Here is a 19280-nt window from a genome sequence, read left to right as displayed (position 1 = left end):
TCTGCGCCGTCTCTGACTATACACAGTAACATTACATCATGTCTGCCTGCACCAAGCCACAGGATGCAGGGGTCACATGGTGAATGTTAGAGGAGATCACTGCTTCACCATAGTAGACGGGATACCGCCTGCCCCTGTGACAGTACCTAAAATCTGACTGTTGACGCTGGGTACACACCAGCACTTGATTTCCGCTTTCTGCAGACAGAAGACTGAAACCTGTCAGACCGCGTCCAGCCGTGAGCGCCGGTGAGCATGTCCGACTTTGTGTCCGGTAAAAAAAATGCTCACTGGCGCTCTCGGCCGGACACTTTTCAAACCCATTCAAATGACTGCAGGTTTCCGTCGGTTACCTGATGGATGATACCAAGATGGAACCAGTCAGCCATATGTGGAAATGGCTTAAAGACCCGTCAAGGACTACTTTATGGAATCCTGTAACATGTACCTGTAATTTTGTTCATATCTGAAAATAATGTATAGTCTTGTTGCTTACATGACACTAATTTATAGTCATTTTTTGCTCATACCTTTCCCTCTCACAGAACCCTTATCTTGTAACTGTTCTCTCCAGTCCTGGAGACATGTGCACTGTGTGAGACGTCTGACATCAATGTAAATGCTGGGACTTCTTGTCCCTAACTTCCCATCGTACACTGCATATTAACCCTTTCATGCCCCAAACCAGCTAGAGTGTTCTCGTTGTATGTGCAGCTACAACTATCCTGTGTGTCCTATAGATGTAAAGTGGAAATATATGTGCAATCAATTTCTGCCCAGGTACAAGGATTACTTTTCATGTGTGTGCACTGGAGGCAAAGTTGTGTACATAGCTTTGCTGCATTGTTTGACAGGCAACCCACATGTGATGCCATAGACACCAGAAAATATTTGCCAACTCTCCTGGAACATCTCAGAGTCTCTAAAAAAGAGGGGTGACCTCCCAGACTCCAGCAGAATGCTACTATATCTGCGGTCAAGCAGTTATTTAATACATGACTTCGGCACGTTACTACCATTGCAGAAGATGGGGCACATTCACAGCCATAAGAGGTGTGTTTCCATCCATAGGGGAACATGGCCTCAAAACACAGTAGGACACACAGTATAGTTGAAGTTGCAGACAAGTCAGCATATTGTAGCTGGCTTTGCACTGAAAGCAGGAAAGGGTTAATATTAGAGGTAAGCAGTGTTTGTGGCTATGAGAGCATAGCACTGCCCCATTTTCTGGAATCCATCTCAGTGTCTCACTGGGATAGACAGACTTCACATGAAGACAAGTTAGAAGGGAGATAGCATACTTTTTCAGCACAACAACCCCCCCCCACCCCCCCCCACACACATTTTAGGGACAAAGTGAATTGTGCCCTGATGGTGATCACATCGGCTACTCTATGAGAACAAGTTAGTCGAAATGACAGTGACCATTTACATTCAGCTTCATACAATGATAAACAATAGCCATAAATTTTCTCTTAATGTCCTTTGTTACGTTTTCCCCCCATTTTTTTTTTTTTATAAAGCTTACTTACTGTTACACTATACCAACTATTAAAGTGTTGCAATATAGCTACTCACGTAGCTAAAGGGGCCTTCATGTCCTTACTTTCACTTGCATACATCAGTGAAGATAGCCCCTGCAGACGGTCTCCTGGAAACCCCAGCAAGTTGATGATTTTGAGCAGGTTTGGGGGCACCATGGATATGCAAAGGTGAAAAAGTCCGTAGCCAAAGCTCACAGCACCTTTCAGTCTGTTCAGAGCATCCTCCGTGACACCCTCAACAGCAATGTGATTATCATTAGCAGCGTCAGAAGGAGAGGATTCCTGAGATAGCTTTTTCTGATACATTTCCTGAAGGGTGTTAATGTCCACGTAGCATTTGTTGTAAATTTTCCAGGCTTTGCGCAGGATCCATCCACCTTTTATGTAAGCTGGCGAAGAACAAAAGAAGATAAGGAATGTCATACAATTAAACCTGGCATACAGTTTGCTATAAGAGGACCTGTCGCCACTACTGACATCTCTGTTTTACCAAATTCCTCTGTTATTCCTCCTAGAACATGCATGAATAAATTGGCACCTGGAAGTTACCAGTTGGGGATGATCCCACTAAACCATCTGACATCGTACAATCAGTGCAGACAGTATTAAAGGGATTCTATCATTAAAATGCAATTTTTTCTGGGTACCACGTCGGAATAGCCTTAAGAAAGGCTATTCTTTTCCGTGCCGCCGTTCGGTAGAAATCCCTCTTTTCGTCTGTATGCATAAGAGTTCTCTCGCAGTACTGGGGGCGTCCCCAACGCTGCCAGAGAAGTCTCCAACGCTGCCTCCATCTTCTTCTGGAACGGCCTCTCTTCGCATCTTCTTCCGGCGCTGGCTTCAAATTTCTAGGCCTTGGGCAGCCCACTGCGCATGCCAACTGGCCACAAGAAAATGGCCGCTTACAATACTGTGTAAGCAGCCATTTTCTTGTGGCCAGCGGGCATGTTCCCTAGGCCTAGAAGTTTGAAGCCAACCCCCAGAAGAAGACGCGTGAAGACCCTATTCCTGAAGATGATGGAGGCGGCGCTGGAGAGTTCTCTCGCAGCACTGGGGATGCCCTCAGTACTGTTTGAGTGCTGGGGCCAGCCCCCAGTGATACAAGAGAACTCATTAGCATACCGGCAAAAAACGGGATTTTAACCAAACAGCGGGGCGCAGAAGACATCTAAAGGTAGGAGAAGAATAGCCTTTCTTAAGGCTATTCCGTGTCAACAAGAAAAAAAAGGTTTTTAAATGGTAGAATCCCTTTAATTATGTGACAGGAATTGCAGCCAAAGCCTTGCTGTAGCCCTAGCCTTATTCATAGCAGAGGAACAAAAACAACATGCTCCAGAATTTTTATTTCATGGGTAATATAAGTTTTCAGTAAAACAGACATATCAGGAATGCCTGCTGTCCCTCCTTCGTTCTGAAAATCTTTACAGTTACGCTACAATATATTGCTTAGTCCGTTCACCTCCAGAGCTGAATTCACCATTGTTCTGCTATATTAAGGAATAAGTCAACACTGCACTTCACTGCTCTTTACAGGGCTGCGATTTCGGAAATGTTCTTATTCTACATCACAACTGTGTACACCGTAGACTTAAAAGCGAAAGATTTCAGTCCAAGTGTAATTTTTGCAATTTCACAGCGAAATCTATATTGCTATGTCTACTTGTCATGGCTATTATGTTTTCATACACTCTCAGAAGACAGAACTGCGACTCTCTGCGTGACCAGGCAGCCATAGAATTGAAGGCAGTTCTGGCTCTCTACATGGGGATCTATGGGATTTCAGATGTGAGAGTCTGCTAAGTCAGCCAGCTGGTATATGACACTGCATAATATGCTGGAATATTTACATTAAATGTATGCAACTCGCTGCTGAACTGTCCATCGCCTGCGTCATAATGCTGTTAAGTGTATGGCTCATATATAATTCATGGCTCCTCCGGCGCTCCTACAACTTCAGCAGTCCCATTGTATTTATGCAGAAGGATGTGAACTGCTAACCTCCTTCTCCGAGCAGGAAAGAAAACAAAAGAGCCCGTTCTCGGCTGATTAAAAATTAAAAGTAAAGAATTTGCCAAATATATTCTTGTTTGTAGCACATCTTGGTTCTTATGGTTTATGCTGAGAAACAGTCTATGTCAGATACAGACGCTGCAGTAACAAACCACAATAACCAATGGCCCAAGCCGTTTGTGAGGTTACAACTTTGTCCTTACCTTACCCTATATAATAGCGGAAGGAAGGTAATAGACGTAATCCAGAAAAAAAAAAAAAAAAAAGAAAAGAGATGACTTAGTAAGGGTCAGGCTATGATAAGTTATGCTAATGTCAGCAGGCAATGCTAGGGTTGGCACAGGCTACACCAAGGTGCAGAATCTAAGGTATTCTTATTACAAACCCTATACAAGGAACTGGACTTTAGCAAAGTGTAATAGGGACTGTAGTAAGGGAATAGCCCAGAGTTGTCAAGATAAAAACAGAGGTCAGAACCAGAACAATACTAAGGTCAAGAACCAGAGCAGTATAACAAGAACCAAACATAGATCCATTGCTATTGCATGCTACTACTAAATGCTGTGCTCATCAGATAAATGTTACCTTAAAGCAAACCTCCGTTCATAAACAACTTTTCATACATTTATAGTGCATTTTAATATAAGAAACATTGTAATATCTTATTATGCAGATCTGTTTCCTTCCCCATTCATTAAGCTGTTCTATTACTCCTCATCTTCAGTCTGACTGCTTGTTAACATTTCAATTGTCTCATATTCAGACTCACACAGAGCAGGGAGAAGTGGAGTAGGATTATCCTACCAGTGGGTTAATTGATTTATTGCCTTATTCTGCGTATTAGCAGCCTCTTATCTACAACCTAGTAGTGTTAAAAAAGCAAGGAATAGCAGAATGTAACAGCAGCAATTATGTGTGTGTCTTTTCTATTTCCTCCTCGTCTCCTTATAGATTAATATTAGAAAGAAAATCTTTATGAAAAGTGGAGAAGGAAATAGGAGTTACCAATTAAGGACTGATATTCAGAGTAAGATATACTGTAGGTTCCTGCAACTAGTCAAATGTGGCTCTTTTAATGGCATACCATATACCTCTGCTTGGTGGTGAGGAGCAGAAACTGGATTTCAATAATCACAACCTGATAAACAGATAGCAAGTCCTGCAAGGAAACATCTATAGCCAGGCAGTGAGGGATCTGACTAGTGGGGTAAATGTACACGTTACATATTAGCGGTAGAATTTCTGTGCACAACATAATACCGCGCCAGTTAAGAACATTTTAGAAATTTCATTTATACTTTGCAGAAATATCCCATGCATGAATTGACCTGGGATAAAGCTTGTGAAACTAAAACATGTCAATTTGTTCAGTAGATTTTCATCTAGGATTTCACTGGTGAAATCTATTAAATATGCAACACAGTCCACGTGTTGCATTTGTGGATTTTGCCGCAGATCTGTAGCAAAATTACTGCAAAATCCAATTGCAAATCCACATGATAAATACACATTAAATTAATTCCTATATGTATGCAGCCATAGTGGTGCCCATACAGTAATCAGTAGCGAAGGGTTTAATGTTTTATTGGCGAGGAGTACAACCCCTAGGACATAGCCAATCGCTCTCAACTATAAAATTTAACGCAAATAAATATAGAAAACATACAATAACCCATGTGATTTCAGAATTCATGTTAAAGCAGCTTATGGAATAAAGGAGGAAACGTGCTAGATAGTTGTAGGCCATTTTATTTATGACAAGCCTGGCACCCTTCTAGTTCAATCCATTAATTGGATGCAGGTCTCACCCAGTTCTGACCTGATGTTCTGTTCACAGACAATACTGAACTGTACTCTCTGAATAGGACAGATGAATACAAAGAGCTATTATATTGCCAAACAAACAAAAAAACAGGAATGTTTGACAATCAGATTCTACATTTCCTTCCTGGATCCTTATACAGGTCCTTTCATATTATAAACTGCAGTAAAGCTCACGGTGGGCCGAATTTAGCCCACTTTCAGTTTTGCAGGCATCTGTCCCAGTTTCCGAGGTATCGATGCTGTTAGTTTTGGCTACCGACATCCCTGCACAGTCAGAGGTGTCAGTCTTACAGCTCAGTGTCATCAATGGGACGTGAGGAACAACCCCTGACAATACAAGACTACAGAAGTGTACCATCCGGGGGTCATTTCTCAGCACCCAGTGATGACACTGAGCCCCTGACAGGACACGATATTAGTAGCGGAAAATAACAGTACAGATATCTCCGCAACCCAAAAAGTGAAAGAGGGCTGAATTTAGTGGTCAGCAAGCGGTATCTTAGAGGACATGAATGGTCCTGTTTAAGAGCAAGACTGGAAATTAAGATGATGTAACGTAGATAAAAATGTGTTAATTTTCATTTCCATTGAAAACCATTAGTAACAAACAGCACTGATCTCTAAATGGAAGTGTGACATTGGGAATCCGTATAGAGGAGATACTACTATAATAGCACACAGAGGTCCAGTATCACTAAAATCTATCTGTTGCGATTTCCAGGAGGTAAAGCAGAGAATTAGCTCTAAAATTCAGGACTCACATTGCATTAAAGATGAAGAATATACTGTGAAAGGAGTCACTCCACATGACAAGTAGATAATGCAGTCAAAAAAACCATAAAAGCATATTAAGGATATAAATACTGCATCATACAGTATATTATTCCTGCAGACAACAATGTGCAGAGATTTTTATGATACACTTCCGTTATTGTCCTACACAATAGGTAATGACAGTAAGACCATTAGCAACAAAACACCGGACAATCTGACTCACACAGCAAGTTAATACGTCTGCCGGCGCTCAGCAGAATTCAGCCAGTACATCTCTGTTAATCTGGAGACTCACCTGACAGCTCCTGCTTAACAAAAGAAAGCACGGCTAAATAAACCTGGCAGTCGGCAATAATGATCTGTCTCTGCAGGCGGTCAACCATAGACTGGGCAGATTTCCGAACGTCGACCTGTGCAGGAGGAAACCAGGTGTTCAGATTCAGTCAATATGGCGATCAGGACATTACTTAAAAACAGAAAACATGTCCGGCAGGATTTAATAAGGACACAATGCCCTGAAAATGCAATGAAATGTAACAAATGAATAGTGGATACAATGGCGGAGAACAGAAGAAGCAAATCATTAACGGTTAGATGAGAAGGAAATCGCTATGAAAAAGCTATAGGAACTAATGTAATACAAGCGCTACATAGTACCCAGATCCTGCTTGTATACAGTCTATCTGCCATTAAGCTTCCAGATTTTCCTCTACATTCACTTAGATAATGTAGAACCACGAAGGGCATCAGACATGCGCATTGGCTCCCTGGTTTAAAAGCTTATCGCTTTTGTGTGCAGGGGATGCGCGCACCATGGGAGATTCAGCCTGCTGCCCATTATTCCAGTTACTTGAAATATTCTTACATTTCACTACCAAGGGGGCATGGCTGATGCCCGTTTTTTGAAAGTTGTTCTGTTTATGTGTGTACCTATGCGTGTGTTCCTGTTATGTTATGATGCACACTTGAGAAAGGGTTTTACCCAAAAGCGTTGTGTGTTTAAAACTATCTGGAATAAAGATTTATTCAAGTTGAACCAGCGCGCCATCATCTCATTTTTTTTGCACTCTTCTGGACATAGTACCCAGAGACAAAGAGGTACCGTTGAAGATGTATGGAAACGCTTTCAGTGTTTGTAGTCACTATCAGTTCTTGTAACAGACCTAAGTGTTTTCTGAGGATTATCATTTATATAGAATTTTTGACTTTCCTTCTATTTATGCCAGGACAGCACTGAAGGGCCATGAACCATTTAGAAGTGCTGATAGAACATGTCACGAAGATATTTCCTTTCGATAAATAACATCATCAGAGAGACTTATAACACTGAACTGGAGTGTCTGGGGAGACCCACTAAAGAAACTTCCCAAATGACAATACTGGCACAGGGGAAGATATGGTCTCATTTGCATCCAATTGTGAGTGCTTGCAGCCGCAGGTACCCTTACTGTGGTCTCTGACTGCCATTCTTGTAAAGCTGTTTAGTGGAAGTCATTAAGAGGACCTTTCATGTCCTCTGACATTGATGGTGTTATATACCAGTAACAGTGCGTAGAATTCAGCACACTATCCACTTTCACAGTATGTGCCCTGGTTGCAGAGATATTGGTGCAGTTAGTTTTGGCCTTAATATCCCCACTCTGTCATAGAGGCTGGCCTTATCAAAACTAACAGCACCGATATCACTGCAATCAGGGCACATACCGGCAAAGTTGTCAGCTTTCTAGCGGTATGTAACACCACCAATGTCAAAGGACATGAAAGGTCCTCTTTAAATGGGAAGCAATTTTGGATCATTTCTTCCCATTCTCCATTGTGTAGTTACTCTGTCATTCTTCCTAGAATTTTTTTTTTAAATAACGTGACAACTTGGTGTTTCCATTCCACAAGACAGAGGATCTTGAGAACTAGGGTGTTTTGCACCCCATTTTTGAATTAAGCAGCTGGTTGGACAACTTTTGCTGTGCCATTGGCTCATCTATCTCCAGCAACCTCCAGCCAACCAGCAGCTCCATTCAAAACTGAGGTGCAAAACACCCCAGTTCTCAAGATCAGTGGAAGCCCAGTGGTGGCATTTAAATAGGCAATGTGGAGATATCTAAAAGGACCTTGTACTGGTCCTAGATGATTCATGAATAGACCTGCATGCTTTTTTTATTATATGTATGGAGGGGACAATACAGCCCATCTCTACACTAGGTAAGACTACCAGGAGAGCTCACATAACTACTTCAGGGCCTAGAGGGTAAGGACTACCTCCACTCAAAGCCAACATACAGTTAGTAAACACTATGGATAATGTAAGGGAACACAAAGTGAAAGACTAAGGAGATCTCCTTAATCTTCCACTTTCCGTGTACCCTTACATTATCCATAGTCTTTGCTATAAAAAAAAAAAAAAAATATATATATATATCATCCAGTGCATCCTGATAACAGTACTCCACTTTCTGTACTATTCTGTGTGTATTATTCCTGTGCTGTGATATGTGTATTTTTTGATATAGTGACATCACTATATGCAAAATCATTGCTATGTGATATCATAGCGTGTATACCTGCTATGCATTATTCTAATACTATGACATCTCTGGGTGTATACTCCTCATAATGTAACCTCACTGTGTGCATTATAATACTGTGACATCTCTGGGTGTATACTCTTCTTGACTTGACTTTATCACATACATTATCATAGTATCTTGCCATCACTGTGTATATCCTCCCCGTGAGGTGACATTACTGTGTGCATAGTCCTCATAATGTAGCATTAACATTTGCATTTTCATGATACCTTGACATCAGTGTGCATTATGCTGGACAGTAAAATACTGATAAGATGTTTTGTTCTCTTATTTGGCGGAATAATGGAGCATAATTCCTTCTCTTCACTATATTGATAAAATATTTCCTATTAAATTGTGATGAGCAGGTTCTTGGTCTGGCATTTTAAGCCATACTTACATTTTTCTTGATTTTATTCTTGATGGTTTCTATTACTCCTTCATCGCTCTCACACAGCTTTTCGGTCATTTTCAAGTCATCACATGCGATTTGCATTTTCTCCTCTTCAAAAGTCATCATGGCATTCTGCGTAAGAAACCATAAGCGTTATATTCCAAGATGATAATGTTATACATCACACATTCACAAATGCAATATTACTAAAACATTTATTCTTATTAAATATGTAGCATGCAAAGCCAACTGTGTCTAAAGAAACTCAGTGGTGTGAATGGTAAGAGCTGCATGTGTTGTGGTCCTCGTGATAACAGTCTACTGCTTCTACATAAGCCAATATACAACATGGTTGAGGGTCTATAAAGTACTAGTGCCTTACAGTCATTTTTTTTCACTATGGAAAATTCTAGAGCCTATAGAACCAAATGCTGTTTCCCCTTTGTGAACCGGAGCCTCTGCTTCCAAGAAATGGTTGTTTTTATCAGAATACAAATAAGCGGCAACAAAGAGCTGGAAAGAGCTCATCTGCATATTAACAAAAACAGCGATATATATCGGCAACGGAGACAGCAATTCACAAGGGGAAAAACTCTTCTCCATCAGGGGACCCTGACCTATCTATCTGCAGGGTTGGCTTGATATGCTGGGTTCTGATGACAGACTCCCTCTCTCATCTCTGGTCGCCAGGGAAGTTTTCATAGTTTTGAAGACAAATAAAACCTAAATTTTAACATAAAAAAACTCATACTAATCCCCATATCTATATATTTTCTGAAACATGTGCAAAGTTCATTCATAGCACTATGGCCTCCACCTCTATGCACATATCTTCATAAAATTACCAGAACTAGGAGGAACAAATCTGCTTTGAATCTGGAAATGTTAAAAAAAAAGTATTATCCTATATAATGTAGAGATTACACACCGTGAAAAACAAGTGTACCGCTAAACCCTATATATTTCTTGAATGTAGGGAACCTGAAGAATACATATGTCTCAATGGGTTATCAATGGCATATACAGTCCTATGAAAAAGTTTGGGCACCCCTATTAATCTTAATCATTTTTAGTTCTAAATATTTTGGTGTTTGTAACAGCCATTTCAGTTTGATATATCTAATAACTGATGGACACAGTAATATTTCAGGATTGAAATGAGGTTTATTGTACTAACAGAAAATGCGCAATATGCATTAAACCAAAATTTGACCAGTGCAAAAATATGGGCACCTCAACAGAAAAGTGACATTAATATTTAGTACATCCTCCTTTTGCAAAGATAACAGCCTCTAGTTGCTTCCTGTAGCTTTTAATCAGTTCCTGGATCCTGGATGAAGGTATTTTGGACCATTTCTTTCTACAAAACAATTCAAGTTCAGTTAAGTTAGATGGTCGCCGAACATGGACAGCCCGCTCTCAAATGATCTGAAAACAAAGATTGTTCAACATAGTTGTTCAGGGGAAGGATACAAAACGTTGTCTCAGAGATTTAACCTGTCAGTTTCCACTGTGAGGAACATAGTAAGGAAATGGAAGACCACAGGGACAGTTCTTGTTAAGCCCAGAAGTGGCAGGCCAAGAAAAATATCAGAAAGGCAGAGAAGAAGAATGGTGAGAACAGTCAAGGACAAGCCACAGACCACCTCCAAAGAGCTGCAGCATCATCTTGCTGCAGATGGTGTCACTGTGCATCAGTCAGCAATACAGCGCACTTTGCACAAGGAGAAGCTGTATGGGAGAGTGATGAGAAAGAAGCTGTTTCTGCACATATGCCACAAATAGAGTTGCCTGAGGTATGCAAAAGCACATTTGGAGAAGCCAACTTCATTTTGGAAACAAAGATTGAGTTGTTTGGTTATAAAAAAAAGGCGTTATGCATGGCGTCCAAAAAGAAACAGCATTCCAAGAAAAACACATGCTACCCACTGTAAAATTTGGTGGAGGTTCCATCATGCTTTGGGGCTGTGTAGCCAATGCCGGCATCGGGAATCTTGTTAAAGTTGAGGGTCGCATGGATTCCACTCAGTATCAGCAGATTCTTGAGAATAATGTTCAAGAATCAGTGACGAAGTTGAAGTTACGCCGGGGATGGATATTTCAGCAAGACAATGATCCAAAACACTGCTCCAAATCAACTCAGGCATTCATGCAGAGGAACAATTACAATGTTCTGGAATGGCCATCCCAGTCCCCAGACCTGAATATCATTGAACATCTGTGGGATGATTTGAAGCGGGCTGTCCATGCTCGGCGACCATCTAACTTAACTGAACTTGAATTGTTTGTCCAAAATACCTTTATCCAGGATCCAGGAACTGATTAAAAGCTACAGGAAGCGACTAGAGGCTGTTATCTTTGCAAAAGGAGGATCTACTAAATATTAATGTCACTTTTCTGTTGAGGTGCCCATACTTTTGCACCGGTCAAATTTTGGTTTAATGCATATTGCACATTTTCTGTTAGTACAATAAACCTCATTTCAATCCTGAAATATTACTGTGTCCATCAGTTATTAGATATATCAAACTGAAATGGCTGCTGCAAACACCAAAATATTTAGAACTAAAAATGATTAAGATTAATAGGGGTGCCCAAACTTTTTCATAGGACTGTATATGCACCTAAAACTTCTATTCAATCATATTCACACACAAAATATATATAAAAACAGATCAAGGTGTACACATTGTGAGAAGGTGACAGGCAGAGTGCTGGAATCTAACTATATCTCCCCCAGGTTTTTAACTTGTATGTGGTCCAGTGCAGGTCTTGAGTAGGCCTCAGCTCCAAGTGTGAGTCCTGGGCTCATACTGGGCCAGAAAAGGCTGCAGCTCCTGCACTTCAGTGCAGATTCATGGAGTGAGAGGAGGTGCCTGGGTCTGTCCTGTTACCCTGAGTCCAGTGAGACAATATCCTAATTGATTTGTTTGTGTGGCTGGTAGTAAGCCACACGTATAGTTAGGTTATCATTTCTGTTTAGTTAGTTGTTCAGAAAAGCAGGTATTTATTTTCTTGGTGCCTGAAGTTAAGGCTCTATTTTCTTTTACTCATTTTGTGTCTGAAGTCAAGGTTTATCTATTCTCCTGTTTTGCTGTACATTTTGTGCCCCTGTCTTTGACTGTTTGGGTCTGCACCTTTGCTGCTACTGAGCTACCTCCCCCACAACATAATTATATATATATATATAATATATATAATATATCTCAAGAGCTCGTACAATATGTAAGATAGAGGGCTATAGGGGCTGATTATATGAGGCAGTGGAGGAGCAGGCAGGCATTTTCGCATAACAGGTGGGGGAAAGAGGGGGTGATTGGGCAAGTAATTGATCAAGATAAAAAGCAGAGGGAAAAAAACAAACAAACAATCTATGCGTAGACAACTATTACTATTGAGGGGATGGTCCTTTAGACAATATAAAATATATATATATATATATATATATATATATATATATATATATATATATATATATATATATATATATATATATATCACTGGACTGTCCCTTTAAATTCTCCAGCTCAGAACAAGTGGTGGACCACAAACACATGACAGGCATCTTGTGACAAAGTATTGCAAAACCATGCAAGTTTCTTTTTTGAAAACTTGTCATGTCATCTTACATCATACATCTTGGAATATTCTGAGCCAAGAGAAAAGGTAAGCAAGGACAAAATCAATAAGGAACACTGATGTGTGCATTTTACATGAAGGTGCCCTATGTATAGTGTTCACATAGTGTCAGTCTTCAGGATTATGATTAGACACAAGAGCTCTGTCTTTTCCACTGTTACAGGAGTACTATACTATCTTTCTCATCACTAAAAGTTATGTGGCTTGTACATTATATATTTGTATCTGCTTATGGGATTTTATATGGCCATGGTGTGTTTATATCATACAGTATGTATTTTGCAACCAAACCCAGTGAGATTGGGTTTTCAGAAAGTATTGATGAAAGCCAAATATGGGGTGCCTAAACAATGAATTTATAGTCTCAGCAATATAACAATATATCAATGTAGATAACACTGATAGCACCCGTCAATATCCAAACAACAAGATATTGGGAGCATGGTGAGATAGTAAAGAGTAAGAGGCAGACCTAATACAGCCCTGGTATATCCCTATTAAACCCTGAAGAACTACAAACTACCTGCCCTGAAAAGGGAAATCTTGTCCACTTGCCCAGCTAAATAAAATCTACCTAGCTAGCTACCCCTTAATATGACTAAATATAATGTGCAGCCTTTCGACTGAGTCAAGAGCTGTAATTGAGGTCTGCTCAATATGTCAGGCTGACCACTAGTCCAGAAGATCTGTATGTTCATGGTTACTCCAGTCTGCATACTATATAGTCACAAATACTGGGTCTCTGTACGCTCACGGTTAGCTCACTACAGATGCATGAAACAAGACATGTATAAAGCAGCCTCTGCAGCCGGACCCTTCACACACTTGCTCTGGGCACTCTGCGTAGCCTTTTGGTAAGATGCAAAGTCCTGGATCTATCTTTAGAAACAGAACTAAGCAGAGCAAGGTCAGTGCTGAGCTGTGCAGTCACAGCAGTTTAGTGCAACGCTTGTCATCCCTTCACAACCTCATACAAAGCAGGAATCATATACAAATATTACAGCTAATGCAAACCTTAACATATGCTTTACCATATACTGTAGGAACTTTCTGTATAGACAATTTATTCCACATAGCAACATGATGTGCAGCAATATACACAAGATAGCAAGGTTCACATACACACTAGGGTTAATTCACTCCTGGACTACCTCACAAACATACAAAAAACATGCAGACACATAGAAACCAGTGGCCCTAATGCCAACCATTGAGCCCTCATGCATGTCACATAGTGGACATACAAACATCAAGTCAGCAAATTGCTGCAATGGCATCAAGATATAAAATCCTCTGCTCACTGACACAGCATCTACTCTAAGTGCTTAAAGGGGCAAGTTACTTTCTATCCACAGTATAGGGGAAACTCGCTGATCAGTGGGGGTCCGATTGCTGGCACCCCCCTTATAATAAGAAATGTGGGGTGTTATACATTCTAGTTTGAATTGAGATGCAGATCGGAAATGTGCGCCCCATCGCATTCATTCCAAAGGAAGCCACCAGAGATAGCCAAAGTACAGTGCTCAGCTATCTCTGGCAATTCCCATTAAAGTCAACAGAGCATATCTGCGCCTACTCGTTTTCACCTCCCTGGTGTATGGTACCCTGCAAGATTGTGAGAATGGGATCTCTAGGCCCAGGATGGTAGAGGTGTGGGAGAGAGACTTGGGAAGGTCAATCCCGGAGGAGCTCTGGGCTAGGTATTTCTTGCTTACTTCTAATTTCTTGTCTCTTACAGGGACTCAACTTGAAAATGTTGAGACTTTGGTATAGAACCACGGTCAGACTTCTCCAATATTGGAAACAGAAAGGAACATCTGGTGACGTTCCACGGAATTAGGCTTTATCTTACACATTTGTTGGGAGTGTAGTGGGGGTCTCATGCTTGTGGCAGGATACTAATGCTTTCATGCCTCACTACTGACACCAGAAATCGCCCTCATGCCTACGTTCCCAAGCTCATCTCCAAAGTTAAAAAAAGGGCCTCCTATGCTTGAGATGAATGTGCAATAGATTACCCCCTGATCCTGGAGGTCCTCTACCCCTCACTCTAGGCTGTAATGGGCTGAGGTGCTGGATTCTAAGCTTTATTTGTAAGGCCTAAAAGCATTTTCCACACTGAAAAAAAACCCCTCCCATTGATTTCAATGGGTTCCACTAGCTTATTTTCTGCTAGTGGAAAAAAAAAAAAAAAAGCTAGCAGCACCCATTGAAGTCAATAGGAGACTTTTTTTCTGTGTGGAAAATTCAGCGCCAAATAAAGCGCCATTTTCCTTCATGTGAAAGGACCCTAAAGGCTTCAAAATACATCGCTGCTCTTTGTTCCTTAAAGGGTTCCATTTGATTTGGGCTTGGAACATGTGCCTATGAGGTATGGCAGTACTTGTCAGCATATATAGCCCTCAATGTAGACCAGGAATGCAGGGACCTCCACCCTCCACCATATCTCTGTATGCTAAAGGCTATGCAAGTATATGCTTAGTTAAAAATGACGTTTCCCAATGATAGAGCCCCTTTAACCATTTGCACGTTTTACTAATGTGAATGCCAAACCAATCTCGCATGTGTCTACCTATGACGGTCCCACCTGTGTGAATGAAATCTGGTGTATGCACTTTCAATGGAAGGCTAAAAGACTATACATTATTCATTTCCCAGGATGATCATATTGAACATGGCTGACTTATTATCCTGTCATCATCAATGTGTCCATGGGAACTGAGTGCAAAATGTACAGTAACTACGAATCAGTCATCTGTCACCGACAATCCAGGGGTCTCTGTGAGCGGCTGATAAAAGCTCAGCACTGAATGGATAATATATATAGTCTACAACAGAGACAAAGTGGATTGTTCATCAATGGGCTAAATATAGACACGCCATCTGATGTGATTTACAAGTCCGACTGCCTCGTGCCAATATAACAGGCAAGGTTTCATTTACTAGTAATATTACCTCCAGCCAGAGAGTCAGTCATTCAGAAATCATCACCGCAGATGTAAATCCCCAAATGTTTAGCCTTAAACAAACTGCTGCTTTGCATAATTTTTCCATGTTACCCTGAGCGCACATTTCCATATGTCTAGATATGAATATGTATGACACAGCAGCCGTCAATGGAGTGAAGACAGCTTGGAAGCAATTTCCAGTTTTCAGTGATAGAAGCTCTGACGATCAATTATCAGGAAACCTATATACTGCCATAAATGTAAAAATGCAAGAGAAAAGCTAAACCAACTCATAATACATCACATAGGGTATAAACTGGTGAATAATGGGGTTCTATTCCCCCTACCACTGGTCTCTACTCATCTTCCTGAAGCGAGGACATGCTGTACCAGTAGGTGACTACTCCAGCCTACCATTGGTTACAACAAATCCTATCAGTAAGTATGGCATGTGATTGCCGCAGACGGTGTTTGGCTATGGCATGTCAGTGCTCTAAGAATATAAGCCAGTGGGCAAATACTAGCCTAGCAATACTGGAATGGAAGAGGATTTCTTAGGTGAATATACGTTTATATTACTTGTGCTATTAGCATTTTAGTTTGGTTTATTTTCGGACCTAGAAACCTCAATAAAGAAATTGAGAAATCCTATTCCAAGTATTTGAAACTGATCATGTGTTTAGTTTTTATTATTTTTGGAATTTAAAAATGAAACATCACGGCGCGATCGAAAGGGATCCGCCGCATATTGAAGCTGATCGGCACCCCCCGCGGCGAGATCGGGGGGTGCCGATGTCAGTAGAAGGTAGTCTGGGGTCTGGCCAGTGACCCCAGACTACCGGAGCCCCCACATACCTGGTTGATCCTGCCGACCGATGGAGGAAGTGAGCGATGTGTCTCACTTCCTCTGCTGCTTGCAGGACACGAGCAGGCTCATGTCCTGCAAGCTACTATACAAAATCAGTTGATGCTTTCATGAAAGCATCAACTGATTCAAGTGTCCTAAAGGGACACATGAAAAAGTTAAAAAAAAAAAAGTTAAAAAAAAAGTAAAGTGTATGAAAAAAGTAATAAAGTTATAAAGCCCAAAAATCCCTTTTTCTCTATACAAAATGAACTATATAAAAAAGTACTAAAAATTAATAAAAACAATGCATATTTGGTATCGCCGCGTCCGTAACAACCTGTACAATAAAACTGAAATAATATTTAATGTATACGGTGTACATCTGAAAAAAAAAACGGAAAAAACCCGCCAGAAGTAGTGATTTTTCACCATATCACCTTACAAAATATGCTATAAAAAGTGATCAAAAAATCATATGCACCCCACAACAGTACCAATAAAAAGCGCAGGTTGTCCCGCAAAAAATAAGCCCTCAACCAACACTGTCAACCGAAAAATAAAAATGTTACGCCTCTCATAAGATGGCGATGCAAAAATCACTGATTTATGTCCCCAAATGTGTTTTTGTTCTGCAGAATTAGTATCGCATAAAAAAATACTATAAATGAGGTATCGCCGTAACCGTACCGACCCGCAGAATAAAGGGAACATGTTAATTTTACCGTGCGCTGCATGGCGAAAAATTTAAAGGGTACAACTCCATGCCAGGATTTTATTTTTTTTTTAAATCCAGCAAGAAAGAGTTAATAAAATGTATTCAGTATGTTGTAGGCACCCAAAAATGGTGTCATTACAAAATATATCACATCCCGCAAACAACAAGCCCTTATATGGCCGTGTCACCAAAAGAATAAAGAAAATATAGCATCTACCAATGTGAAGACAAAAAAACCCAAAATCGCCAAATTATTAGAATACAACTGGCGGCGTCAGGAAGGGAATGTATAAGCTGTGTCAGTGTACTTCAGGAGACACCCCAGATTTACAGTTTACAAGGGAAAGACACCAGAAGTGACCCCCAAAATGAGCCCCAGAGTGACTCCCCCAATCATAGGAGCTACTGGGACATAGTAGGGAATTTGGTGTCTGCAATGTACTCCGCACCGCTTACACATTCCCTCTTCGCCATCCGCTGTGCAGTCATGTCCGGGATACTAATACTCACTACACCCCCTGAGAAATTCTTTGAGGGGTGCAGTTTTCAAAATGGGGTCACTCCTTTGGGGAATCCACTTTTCTGGTACCTTACAGGCTCTACAAACATGGCATGGCGTCCAGATACCAAACATCTGAATCTGTACTCCAAAAGCCTCATCGCGCTCCTTCCCTTCTGCGCCCTGCTGTGCGCCCAAACTGCAGTTTATGCCACATGTATGACACATGTATGACACTGGTGTACCCGGGATAACGGACGTAATGTCATATGTGGGTATAAACTGATATTAGGGCACAGCCGGACACAGAAGGGAAGAAGGGTTATTGGGTTTTTGGAGCGCAGACGGTTTGGTTTTTGGATGCCATGACACTTTTGCAGAGACCCTAAACTTGCCCCTACAAAATGGGGTTTACAGTTACCTCCAGGTCTCTCCAAAAGGAACATGGCCCCCAGAAAGTCCCTCTAAATCTGTACCCCAAAAGCTAAAAAGCGCAGTGCTCCTTCCCTTCTGAGCCCTCCTGTGTGCCCAAGCAGCAGTTTACACCCACATATATATATTTTTTGCCCCTCGGGATGGCCCCTTAATAGTTTTAGGAGTGCAGGTCTCTGACAACACAAAGTGGGTGCAATGTATGGGGCACCGAAATGGCATATTTCTTTCAAAATTTAAATTTTCATTTTGGACATTCATTTTTTGGAAGCATTTTAGGCACAAAATGATAATACCCCTTGATTCATTCCTTGACAGGTGTAGTTTCTAAAATGGGGTCACAATGGGGGGTTTCCATTGTATTGATACTTTAGGGGCTCAGCAAATGAGACATGGCACCTGAAAACTATTCCAGCCACATCTGCCCTCCAAAATCCAAATAGCTCTCTTTCCATTCTGAGCCCCACCATGTACCCATACAGCAGATTATGGCCACATATGGGGTATTGCCGTGTTCAGGAGAAATTTTGTAACAAACTGTGGGGGGCTTTTAATTCTTTAACTACTTGCAAAATTAAAAATATGGCGCTAAATGGACGATTCATTGGGAAAAAAAGTAATTTTTCATTTTTACATCCCAATGTTAATAAAATCTGTGAAACAGCTGTGTGGCCAAAATGCTCAGTATACCCCTAGATAAATTCTATGAGTGGTGTAGTTTCCAAAATGGGGTCACTTTTAGGGGGTTTCCACTGTATTGGTACTTTAGGGGCTCTGCAAATGCGACATGGGACTTGAAAAATATTCCAGCAAAATCTGTCCTTCAAAAGCCAAATAGCCCTCTTTCCATTCTGAGCCCCGCCATGTTCCCATACAGCAGATTATGACCCCATATGGGGCATTTCCGTGTTCAGGAGAAATTGTTTAACGAACTTTATGGAGCTTTTTCCCCTTTATCCTCTTGTGAAAATGAAAAATTTAGGGCTAAATTGAAAGTTTATTGGAAAAAAAGTAATTTTTCATTTTCATGCCCCAATGTTAATAAAATCTGTGAAACAGCTGTAGGGTCAAAATGCTCACTCTACCCTTT

General features: G+C 40.9%; 1 protein-coding gene across 3 annotated transcripts in view; it reads right to left on the bottom strand.

Annotated features, from left to right (window-relative positions):
* TTC39C (tetratricopeptide repeat domain 39C) overlaps nt 1-19280 on the bottom strand; it is a 101394-nt gene that overhangs the window by 36628 nt on the left and 45486 nt on the right. For all 3 annotated transcript variants that reach the window (XR_012715446.1, XR_012715447.1, XM_075270602.1), the window contains exons 3-5: nt 9117-9242; nt 6448-6562; nt 1579-1933 (exon numbers count right to left, since the gene is read on the bottom strand). Coding sequence is in view for 1 of the 3 variants with exons in the window: in XM_075270602.1 (XP_075126703.1) it covers nt 1579-1933; nt 6448-6562; nt 9117-9242 (596 nt within the window). In the remaining 2 variants the exon portion in view is untranslated. The remainder of the gene's footprint in view (nt 1-1578; nt 1934-6447; nt 6563-9116; nt 9243-19280) is intronic.

The sequence above is a fragment of the Leptodactylus fuscus genome, chromosome 4 (genome assembly GCF_031893055.1).
Source record: "Leptodactylus fuscus isolate aLepFus1 chromosome 4, aLepFus1.hap2, whole genome shotgun sequence".
In the NCBI taxonomy this organism is placed as follows: Eukaryota; Metazoa; Chordata; class Amphibia; order Anura; family Leptodactylidae; genus Leptodactylus; species Leptodactylus fuscus.
This window is presented reverse-complemented; position numbering and strand designations above follow the sequence as displayed.